Genomic DNA, 12493 nt, shown 5'->3' with positions numbered 1-12493 from the left:
ATTCTGTGTCTCCCTCTCTCTGCCCCTCCCCCGTTCATGCTCTAGCTCGCTCTGTCCCAAAAATAAATAAACGTTGAAATAATGTGACCAAAAGTGCAATTTCATAATAATAGTAACAATAACAGTGATTAACATGTGTTAAGTGCCTTGTGCCAGACATTTTTCTGCATATGTATTATAAATATGTTTTAACTGATTTGGTCTCAAAACGATCCTAGGAAAAGTTATTAGTACTAGATTAGGAAAGTGAGGCACAGAAATACTCAGTGATTTGTGCAAAGTCAAGTTGTATGTTAAAGAGCTGGAGATTTGAACTCAGGCATTCAGGTCACATAACCCAAACTCTCAACTATTACACCACAATGCCTCTTGAAATCACATTGGGAACAGTGTGTATGATTGGTTGAAGGAGAGGTTAGTAACAGAGAGAGCATTAGTACTCTCTCTTCAAAATGGCCTAAGAAACAGGTAGTGAGCTACAATGTTGACAGTAGGAAGGGGAAAGAAGCAATGGATATGAGAGATGGAATTAAGGAAGAAGCAATAGGATTTAGCATTAGTTATGAGAGAAGATTGTCAAAGATGATTCCAAGGTTTTAAGTCCGTTGTGAGGTAGAACACGGTTGGCATTAATGAAGGCAGAAGGAGATGCTGGTTTGCTGCAGTTTAATGTTTGGTCTGTTGCTTTGTTTCAGATGAAAGTGTTTCCCCTGATCTTCTGCTGCCTATACTACAGCAAGCTAATCAGGGATTGAGGCAGTGTTTGGTGCAGGTAAGGTGCATCTTAGTAGCAAATTCAGTTAAAGATAGAATCTAGAAACTTTCACATTTTCTCACCCTGTGAAACTAATCTACCTAATTTCTCCACTCTTCAGTTTCTTCATCTATGAGGCATGGGAAATTCCTGGATCAGTCTTCTTTTGATAATTAGATAGTAGCCAAATAAATGATCCATAAATATTACTTCCTTATATTTCACTCTGCTTCTAGACTTGTGGAAAGGTGGAGTAAAGGGTGCTAATCCACAAATAAAAATATCACTTGGCTGTCTATATCTATATATATATATCTATATCTATAGATATATCTATAAACTATATCTAGTTTACCCATCTAGAATCATATGCTAGTTCTATCACTAACTATAGTTATCAAGTGACTGTGTTATGAGTTTTAAGCTATATTGGAAACTTCTGATTTGCTAGTATGTCTTATACTTACCATGTGAGATATATATATATATATATATATATATATATATATATATATCTAAGGTACCATATATGTATATGTGTATATATATATATATATATATGGTACTATATATATATATATATATATATATATATATATATCTAAGTGAACTTGGTTCACTATCCTCTCAGACATCAAATAGTATATCTTACTACTAACAAAGGCACTACTAGCTTTCCATTACTAAGCTTCCAAATTTTGGGATGATCATCACATTGTAGTAAACATAATGTAATTTAATATCATTCTTTGACTAGATTTTAACTTGAGTAGTTTCTTATAATTGTCTCATATTTTCCGTTTTCGTCATTCAGGCTTAAGTTTTATGTACTTCATTGTTGAATTATTAAAATAGACTATTTAAATGTGCTCTCTGATCCCTCCAGCCTTTCCCTGTCCTACAGATCCTAATATAAATGGTAAAATGACACCTGTATAATTGGAAACTAATAGTGCTTTGTTGACATTTTGAGTTTTAGGTATTATTATTATATCTGGTAGCTTTTGGAAATTCAGCCTTTAAGTTTAGGAGGAAGTAAATGTTAGAGTTGGCAGATTTGGGGAGTTATCCAAACAGATGCTATAGGAAGCAAGGTTTTGATAAGGTGAGTACATAGAGAGAAGAGTCAAAGACTGCACCTTGTGTAGCACCTAGCTCAGGGTCTTGCATATATTAGACATTTAAATATTTAAAAGTAGTTCTTAACTGCCTAGCCATTTTTCAGATCTCGCAAGTAGGACAGCCAGATTGTCTACTGAACAAACTTAACAGATAATTATAATATTTCACTGTCCCCACAATAGTTCTCCAGCTAAGATATCAAACAGAAATGCTAGGGAATTAGCTTTGTTGAACTGTTCTTACTGGATATAACCCATCATCATTCACCCTGATTTGGGAAGAGGTTGCACGTTGCAAGAGGTCAGAGTTGCCCTTGGATTTGACAAAATTTCCTCATTCACTTACCATCTACAACATAGGTTAGGGCATAGAAGGTGATAAATATGACAGATGGCTTAGGACAATAACTATAAAAAGAGTGAATGAATTCATTCATATAAATAGGAACTCCGAAATCAGCAAAGTGCTGGATTAGGGTGAGGATTAAAATGTATCATAATAGAGTTATATGGGTAAAGAGGAGGGTACCCTACCTCCCACATAAAGTAATTTGCTACCATATGGGACATCCCAACAATACTGCCCAGGCTCAATCTGATATGGGGCCCAAATGCAGAGCCCTGAATAAATATTTTGAAGAGTAGATCTGACAGAAATTTTCCCCTAATTCTCAGAGAGTGAGAGAAACCATTCCCTGCATTCTCCAGACTTATAATGCAAGTTGCAGTGAAAGAAATAGGGATTTTGAGTTACACAGACCTGGACTTGAACTACAGTTCTACTACTTTCTAATTTATGACCTAGTATAAGTTACCTAATGTTTGTTAGACTTCATTTCCCCATTAGTAAAATTCATTCCTTAATTAACCCATGCAAGTTGCAGTCAGACTTAAATAAGATGCTATGTGTAACTCTCCTCTCATAGTAGCTGACACAAAGTAAAACAATAGCTATTGTTGTTATTATCCTCTTTCTTCATTTTCAGAAATACCCAAAAAGAAACCATGGCCATGGATTGTTCTACCAAACCTGAGGGAAAGTTTCTCTCATTCACAATTAAGGAATGTATTTTCAGGGCTTGGTGAGAAACAGCATTCACTATCTATTGAACACACTGTAAATATTGTGTTGTGCTCCCTTCAGCCAGTTTTAATGCATAATATATATTTACTATTATAAATGTTATCATTGAAAATGTGTTAATGTAAAATCGGGAGACCATGGAGGAGGCAATGCTATATTAATCTCTTTACAGTGGCCACGAATCAGTATTCATTGATCATATGAACAGAATTTTCTATAATCAGAAGTGTTAATTTTTACAATCAGACCAGGGTACACTGATAGACAAGAGTTGAATCTCTATTATAGGATCTGGGTATATAAGGGAATATGTTGGATAACTAAGCTTAGAAATAATAGGAAGCGCAGAGCAACATCCCCAGCCACAGATACAACTATTAAAAGGCTCATGTCTCAAAAAGGCACTTAAGTGCACCTAAGTGATATAACTAAAAACACAAACTCGACTGAAATGCATGTTTGTGTTCAGTTGTGATCCCTGGCAGCATTTTAGTCGACATTCTTTGTTTTATAATGCATTCCTTGAAGTACTGTGGGATGTTGACCATGGTGTTGTATTATATAGGGGATTTATTTTGTTATGAGGTACTTGTCTATCAAATCACATCAAGCAGCTACCATTCCTTTAGCTTATCTGTGCTATATTTAAAACAATGCACTGACAGCTTTAGTGAGAGCAGCTACAAGTGGGTTATTTCCCCAAAGACTCAAGAGATAGTTTTGTTTATATGATTTAAATTTCACACACTCTGCCACCTAGGCAGATGGTGAATATCAATCTACTGCCAAACTACTGTAGAAATCCAGAGAGAGGGGTGCCTAAATGGCTCAAATGGTTAAGCGTCCAACTTTGGCTCAGGTCATGATCTCACAGTTCATGGGTTCAAGTCCCACGTCCGGCTCTGTGCTGACAGCTCAGAGCCTAGAGCCTGCTTTGGATTCTGTGTCTCCCTCTCTCTCTGCCCCTCCACTGCTGGCTCTTTTTCTCTCTGTCTCTCTCTTTTTCTCTCTCTCAAAAATAAATAAACACTAGAAAAATTAAAAAGAATCCAAAGAGAAAGAAAAAAGGCACAAATGTAAAAGTCATGTGTGAAGGAGGAGGAGATAACCACATGCTGCTCCTGCTCCCACATGTTGCCCACCTTTAAGGTTATTTATCTTTCTTTTTGCACTGTTAAGAAACACACCTTCAATGACCATCGCATGCAAACATAATTGATCTTGTAGTCTCTTAAAAATATAATATTAAGAATTCATTAGACCTATCATATATATTTGTAACAAATATACTTTGTTACAATGTGTTTTTCACAAGTAATTAAATACTATTAGGACTTACCACACATAGCATATACAGAATAATTTGTATCAGTAACTATAATGAAGGTTATAATAATGAAGTCAAATTAAAGAAGGGTATATTAAGTTAAACAGCAGACATAACTGCTTATAAAAGGTGTGAAATCTAGATTCAATGACTGAGCAGAACTCTGCCTCAATGTATGGAAATACAGCAAGGACATCTGTGATTCTCTATGAAGCAATTTTCTTATCTTCTTTTAGCCAACAATGTCCTCAAGAACAGGATCTCTCCTGCTTATTACTGTACTTTCTGCAGTATGTTTTATACCTAGACCAGACAAAATAATCAATACAAGTGCACCTACTAAATGAAGCCAATGGCAAATGTTTCTATATTAGATGTAAGGAGAGATAAGAACCATAGTCTATAACATCAGGCTTTGGAAAAATGTAATGTCGCATAATATAAAAGAGCTGCCAAATCACTACATCGCACACCTGAAACTAATATGACATGTTAACTATATGTCAAATAAAAAATTAAAAAATACTAACTCTATATCAAAAAACAATGATATACTGATAGAGAACACTTTCCCCAAAATAGTGATAGATGGAAATTATGCATCAACAAACATCTATTCTTTAGTCTGAAACAAAACATAGTAACAATGTCCACCCCAAAAGACACTGTAAACTCAAGAGTTTGAGACCATTTCAAAACATCCTTCTGAAAACAACTGTTTGAGGCCAAGAATGGCCATCAAAATGACTGTTGTGCTATGCTGTTGTATTAGAGATTACTGATATACAGAGGGAGGAAAAGAGTTAACTTCTGATTTTTAAAATTTAATGAAAAGAAATCAATAGCAAAATTGACTGACATTCATAGACCTAATCTGAATGTTCAGTTTTCAGGTTGTTTTATTTTACTTTTTATTTTATTTTATTTTATTTTATTTTATTTTATTTTATTTATTTTATTTTATTGCAAAATCCGATGTAAGTAAGCAATCCTGCCACAAAATGAACTATTATGAGAAGTCAATGAAATGAACAAGAATATGAACACATGGATTTGAGAATGAGTTGTGGCAAGTATTCTTTGTCTTGATCTCAAAGTTATTAAGCCAGCTTTTTCCTTCAATAAAATTAATACACCTCAGAAAGTAAGAGCTAGCATTCATATTTACAAAAAGAATGAAAATAGAAACAATCAGGGCATTACATATGAAAACAGTGAACACACTGAATGAAAGCAGATTAAATAAAAATGTTTTTTTTCCAATGAATATGCAAACTTGAATAATGGCTTAGCATTAATGGAATAGAAGAGCTACACTTTTCCATCAAAATTAATTGCCTTTGATGATATTTGGGAGAGAAAAAAAAGCCTTTAAAAATTTCCTTTTCACCTGGTTAAGCTAACTTCAATAGAGCTCATAAGCTCTTATGAGGCTTTAAAAAATTAAAAAGCACACTTACTTCATAGTTGTACTTCCAGCTATAGGTATAAATCTACTCCTTACACCTTTATGTATTTGTGTAAACAAAAAAAAGATAAATGTACTGCCAGCAATATCACATAATCTGTGTTTTTCTTATAAATGTTTTGATGCACAAGGCTAGCCAACATTTTTGTTAGATTACAGCTTTAGAATGTTTTTAATTGAAAAAAAATATGGGTAATTTTGAACTCAGAAAAACAAAGTAGTGATTACTAAAAGAACTAATTATTGTCTTCTTTTTCAGAAGATGTGTTAGTTTAATAGACACACAGTATAGGTCTCCATCCTCACTGCAAAACAAGTGGGAATTTCCACAGCTCTGAGGTTTGAGAACAGCTGAGCTGCATACACTTTCTAAAGAATCTAAAAGCTCCTGCTGGGGTTCTAACTGGCAAAGCTTTCAAAGATATATGTTTTTCCCCCAGTAAAAGTACAGCACATAATTACAACAATGTACTCAATTCAGTTCTGTGGGAGGCAGGTTGGAGGACAAATCAGTGGGAAGCTATGCAGACAATCTACCCCCAGTAAAGAAAAGAATTATTGATCATAGGTGTGGGGACTAGAACATCCCTCTTAACAGGTGGTCTGCCTCTATACAGAGGAAAAGGTCAGTGAATTTTATTATTAGTTTCTTTTTTCTGTTTCCCCTTTTATTTGTTTCTTCTTAGCTTATTAAATATGAATACAAGCAAGCCCAAAGATGTGGCTGCTAAAAAGACCTAAAAAGTTTAGAGAAAGCTTAGCAGCCCAGTCACTGTCTCAGATAAATTTATTTCTTTCAAAAAGTCAAAGCCATGTTTTTCCCCAGGTTTGCCAATTTGATTGTTTTTTGATGATGGTGATTTTAATGAATCTTACAGGAATGATCTCACTTCTAACATATGATTATTCCTAACTGATGAGATTTGTTTTTTTTTTTTTTATCCAAGAAATTATATGATAATGGAAACTCCACAGGGCACTGGCAGTGGTCATAGGGATGAAATCAGGAAAGAGTATTTATTGTTAGAGAAGGTAAATAAAGAAAAGTTTTCAATAAGGAGGTTAAATCCTTCCATGTTACCCAGTACCATATGGATACAGAATCAGGACTAAAAAGAGCCCGCTTGATTTTGCTTGATTTTGCATTCGAGTTAATACATTCAGCAGCTATATGTTAAGTGTATACTATGTGAATAAAATCAGCATGATGCATGCACTTGAAAAAGTTGCAATCTAGCGGGGATTTACAGATGTTAAATAAACAACCTTACAAATAACTACAAACCATGATAACTTCTAGAAAGATAAAGGAAAAATAGCGCTCTGAGGGATTTTAATAGGAAGACTAATTTTGACTGATAGGTAAGTGAAGGCATCACTGGCAAAATGAACTTTAAGCCGAGACTGGAAGAATAAGCAGGAAAGAGGCAGGCAGCAAGTGAGTGTAAGAGGAGGCAGCATGTGTAATCTCCTGCCAGAGGCAGGAAAGAGCATGGTAAATTCAAAAAAGTGAAAAATAAAATACAGTGTGGCTGAGGGAACATGAGCAAGAAGCCAAGCAACAGGAGATAAAAGTGAGAGAGGTGGTAAATCCTGGTGAGGAGTTTATATTGTAGCCTTAGTGCCACACAACAGCACTGATGGTTTAATCAGATAAATTATATGATGCAATACAAAAAACTCTAGAAATGCCACATTTGAGAGCTGCACTGAGATTAACTTGGAGAAAGGCAAAAGCATGAGTGGGGACAAGAAGCTAAAAGTATATCATAACTGTTAAAGAGAATGATGATGCTGGCTTGGGGCTAAGGTGGTAATGACACAGATGAAGAGTAGATCAGATGTATATTCTAGATTCAATTAGGAGGTAATTAATGACCTCTCTTAGGTAATTTTCAACGCATTGTTCAAGGCAGAATTCTGATTGTTGTTTGTTGAATAGTACATGAGAAGCAATGAAGTAGAGGAAAAGGAAACTAATCTTTGAAAAAAAAAACAGATGATAGGAAATGGAGACAGAGCAGCAGCTATCAGGGATCTCAGGGTCAAGAAATGATTTTCACTCATTCATCTATCCAGCTATCAGTTTATTCAGTTTTAGGAAGTGAGGGACTTAAGTTTTATTTTTTCTGAAGAGGAAGTCAAACTGCAGAATGAGAAACTGAAGATATAATAAAAACAGAACTCTAAAGCAGGCAAGAGACAATAATGCTCAAAACACAGACAAGTAAATTAGCATATAGTAGAGCATCTCTCTCTCTCTCTCTCTCTCTCTCTCTCTCTCTCTCACACACACACACACACACACACACACAATAGAACAGTATAGCAGTTAAAAGTACTATTTATCAGGAGGAAACAAAAACACCAATTTGAAAAGATATGCACCCTTATGTTCATCACAGCAGTATTTATAATATCCAGGATATGGAAGGAACCTAAATGTACATCAGTGAATTAATAGATAAAGGTGTGGTGGTGGTGGTGGTGATGTGTGTTACGTATGTAATGTAATATTACTCTGAAATCCTGTCATTTGCAACAACATGGATGGATCTTGAGGATGTTATACTAAATGAAATAAGTATGAATGAAATGAAATGTTATATTAAATGAAATCCTGTATGATTTCACTTATACATGGATTCTAAGAAAAGCCACAAATGAACAACAACAACAAAAAACAAAACAATAACAGACTCAAATATATAGAATACAAACTGGTACTTGCCAGAGGGGAGGGTGGTGGAGGGATAGATGAAATAGCTGAAGGGGATTAAAAGGTACAATCTTCCAGTTATGAAATAAATAAGACATTGGGAAGTAATATACAGCATAAGGAATATAGTCAATAATATTGTAACAATTTGGCATAGTGAGAGATGGTAACTAGACTTACTGTGGTGACCATTTTGTAACTTATATAAATATTGAAGCACTATCTTGTACACCTGAAACTAATACAATATTGTATGTCAACTATTCTTCAATAAAATAAATATATACAGTGAAATATCATTCAGCCATCAAAACGAATGAAATCTTGACATTTGCAATGACACAGATGGAGCTAGAATGTATTATTCTAAGCAAAATAAATCAGAGAAAGACAAATACCATATGATTTCACTCATATGTGGAATTTTAGAAACAAAACAAATGCACATATGGAAAGTGGGTTGGGGGAGAAAAGAGAAGGAAATAAACCACAAGAGACTCTTATGATATGGAACAAACTGAGGGTTGATGGGAGGGAGGTGGGTTGGAGATGGGCTAGATGGGTAGTAAGGAGGGCACTTGTTGGGAGGAGCACTGGGTGTTGTAAGTAAGTGATGAATCACTGAATTCTACTCCTGAAACTAATATCGCACTGTATTCTAAGTAACTAAAATTCAAATAAAAATATATCTATATAAAAATAAATAAAATTTTAAAATAAAAATGAATAAAAGCACTGTCTATATCAGACTGCCTGGGTTTGAATTATGCATCTAGTACTTGCTATGTAACCTTGGGACAAAGTCCCTAGCCTTCCTTCACCTGGGTTTCCTCATTCATAATATGGAGCTAATAAAAGTGCAAACTTCATAGATACAAATAATACATAAGATGGTGAATATAAAAATGCTTAACATAGTATCAGACACAGTAGCTCCTTAATGCATTGTTTCTGTAAATAAGAAGAGCAACAACAAATTAGTTATAATAATAAGCTATCCCTTTTTCTGAGGTTTGACAGACAATATGTTAATAAAAGATATGGCTAGAGATAGCTTCATAGGAAGAAGAGATATTGGAGGTTCTGAAGCCTAAGTGCTTTCCTTTTACTCTGGTGTGTAAAAGATTAGACGGTTGGTAGTAAGTGAAAAGAAAGAGTAGGGGGAGGTTAGAAGACTTAAGAAGAGCAGGTAAGATATGATATAGCCACTATAGAAAAATGAAAGGTCACTGAATAGGAACAAGTAAAATAACTGCTGAAATGGCAGTGAGAATCCTGCTGCGGTAAAAGCTAAAATGTCATAAAGACACCAATTCACTCAGTTCACCAAAGAGAACAGGATATAAAGACACAGAGTTACGAGCAGAATGAGAATACTAAGGAGATCAGATTTTATTCTGTAAATTCTGGGAGACACTGAAAGTTTTGGACACAGAAATCACATGTCAGATATAGATTTTAAGTAGACTACACTAATTGTTGATGGGGGAGTTAGCAGAGAAGCAAGACAACCAGTTTGGAGACTCTCCCATTAGTGCAGATGATTCTACACTTGAGAAGCTTTCCTAAATGTAGGCTGTCAATATATTTTGAGGATTAAAAAGTATTTGGGTGTATTCACAAAGAAGTTAATTTAGTTTTAGCATTGACTTGGAGAAATATGTTTTAACATAAGTTTTGCTTTTACAGACTTAAAATATGCTCTTTTTAATCTCGGCCTCATACTTGAGTTCAATAATCATCATATAATTCAATTCAATAAAATTTACTGCCTATTGTATACAAGATATTATAAGCATCCCAATACATTCTGTTTCTATAAACAATAATGGCAACAATAATAGCTGGTGCTCAAAAGACTAAGGCCTATCATTATTTCAAAAATATTTTCCTAGATAGGAGATTATCTAAACTTTATTTGGCAAAACCTGATGGATACTACCTTGGGTAATTTATGTAGCATTAATTACTTTGTAATGTCCTTGACTTTTTTCTCCCTACAGGCATGTAACTAAGGATGAGAGAGTTAAATATGGGGACCAGGTTACTTCATGTACACAGCCCTGGAATTATTTATGGTTATGTGCATAAACAAGAAATCTCTTCCATTTTCTATTTTGCATTTAATTCAGAAGGTATATTGCTTTTTATGTCCCCAAACTTAATTTCCTCAGTGTGGCACCAAGGATATTCCTCTTGAAGGACTTGCTTGAAAAACTAATACATCTTCCAAGATAAACTGCATTCAGGAAAAAAAAAATGGCCTCAGAAAAACTGTTTAGTGGACCTACTGTAAAACTCATAACCATCATGGCACAGCTGAATTCTCAGATAGTATATAGCTCTGCTTCAATTATACTATGAATTCAAGCACCTTCGGTTTCAAATGTGGACTTTGGTCTAGAAAATTTTATTATTTAATATTGCACTAAAGCTCTGTGATTTAATCAGTAATATCTAGCCAGTTCAACTGGAATAATTTGCATAATTCAAAAAATAGAAAAATATCTTCCTCAGGTACTTTACCTTATGTCTATCTCATCCCAAATATACACTCCTGATTTTATTTTCAGGGATTTGACAGAATCTTCCCATAGCAGTATTTGCAATGCCATATCTGAGAATTAATAAGCTCTAAATGTGGGCAAGAATTTATTGCACATGTTCAAAAGGAATGCTCTCTGCCCTATCACATTTTGACTTTAATCAAGAGTTTTAAATTGCAAAGTACCAAATCATATCAATTAAAATATATTACTATTAAAAAGGTAATAAAATATTTGATGAAGGACCGTATTTGACTACTAGTTCCAATGTTAATTTTGAGTCTTAGTATTCATATGGGAAATTGTCAGGGAGCCATAATACATAATACAGCTGCTTCTCCATAAAGTAAACCAACTTGTATTGAATATGGAAGTTAAAAATAGCTTTTCCTCCAAGAAATTAAATAAATCACCATCTCCTCTTTCCCATTTTTGCTTTGCCCATTATTTCAATAGCAGGTTTGGAGAATGACTAAAACATGTAACTATATTCTGTAATACATAATTTATATATAGTCATCCTTTGTACCCCTTAAAATGAAGAGGGGGTGAGGAAACAACTCATTCCAATAATGATTTAAACATATTAAAGCACGATATTTTTATGAGAATTTTCTTCCCAAAACAGTTTATTTAAAGCTTTCACTTAATTAATAACACTCCAGAGGAAATCTGAAAATTCTGTGCTTTCTCTGACACAGTTCATGCCACAAAAAAAGTTTTTAGAATATTGTTATTTATCTAGTTACTACTCTTTCATTTAGCCTAAATTTGGAAGGGGGGCAAACTCTAACATCAAGGTCTAAATAAAAGAAAAAAATAGCCAATACAATAAATATACTACTTTTCATGTATTAATAGAATTAAATATCAGCACTAGTATGGAAGAGCTCCCAGGAGATATCTTGAAGTATTCTGTAAAATAGAAATAGAAATTTCTTTATGTTTCAATACCATGATAAATAATATTTTTTTTTCTGACAGCCAATGTTATATTAAATTATGTAGTTGTATAGTTTGAAAAAAATCAACAATTGAAATGTCCTTTTCATTATTTCTGACAAGTGTTACACCCCAGTTGAGTTTGTGGGCCCTTATGCTAGATACATACCACAACTCCAAACTGTTCAGGCTCACTGAGGTCATGATACTCATTCCTCAGCTGTGCTAATTCACAGAGTACTTTCTGCTCAGGAAGATGTTTTACAAGGTTCTAAAACAAAAGAAAAGTATAAAAACTTAATACTACCAGGGCTAGTAAATTTGCATCAACAACTCTAAAAAGTGATTAGGAAAGTAAATTTATTTTTTGCTAAGATCAAATGGAAATAAATGACATTGAAAAACTGACTAACATACCGTGCCTTAAATATATAGCATAATTTTTGAGCTTTATTTTCCATTAGTCAATTCATATGGAAAACAGAAAAATACTATGCTGAATTAATGCATGTACAATAATAACAGAAGTCAA

General features: G+C 33.9%; 1 protein-coding gene across 5 annotated transcripts in view; it reads right to left on the bottom strand.

Moving 5' to 3' along the window:
- DIAPH2 (diaphanous related formin 2) overlaps positions 1–12493 on the bottom strand; it is a 984211-nt gene that overhangs the window by 544546 nt on the left and 427172 nt on the right. For all 5 annotated transcript variants that reach the window (XM_047843487.1, XM_047843489.1, XM_047843490.1 and 2 more), the window contains one exon: positions 12131–12232. In XM_047843487.1, coding sequence (XP_047699443.1) covers positions 12131–12232 — 102 coding nt within the window. The remainder of the gene's footprint in view (positions 1–12130; positions 12233–12493) is intronic.

This window comes from Prionailurus viverrinus, chromosome X (assembly GCF_022837055.1).
Source record: "Prionailurus viverrinus isolate Anna chromosome X, UM_Priviv_1.0, whole genome shotgun sequence".
Taxonomy (NCBI): Eukaryota; Metazoa; Chordata; class Mammalia; order Carnivora; family Felidae; genus Prionailurus; species Prionailurus viverrinus.
The sequence above is the reverse complement of the archived record's forward strand: the minus strand, read 5'-3'. Positions and strand labels throughout refer to the sequence as shown.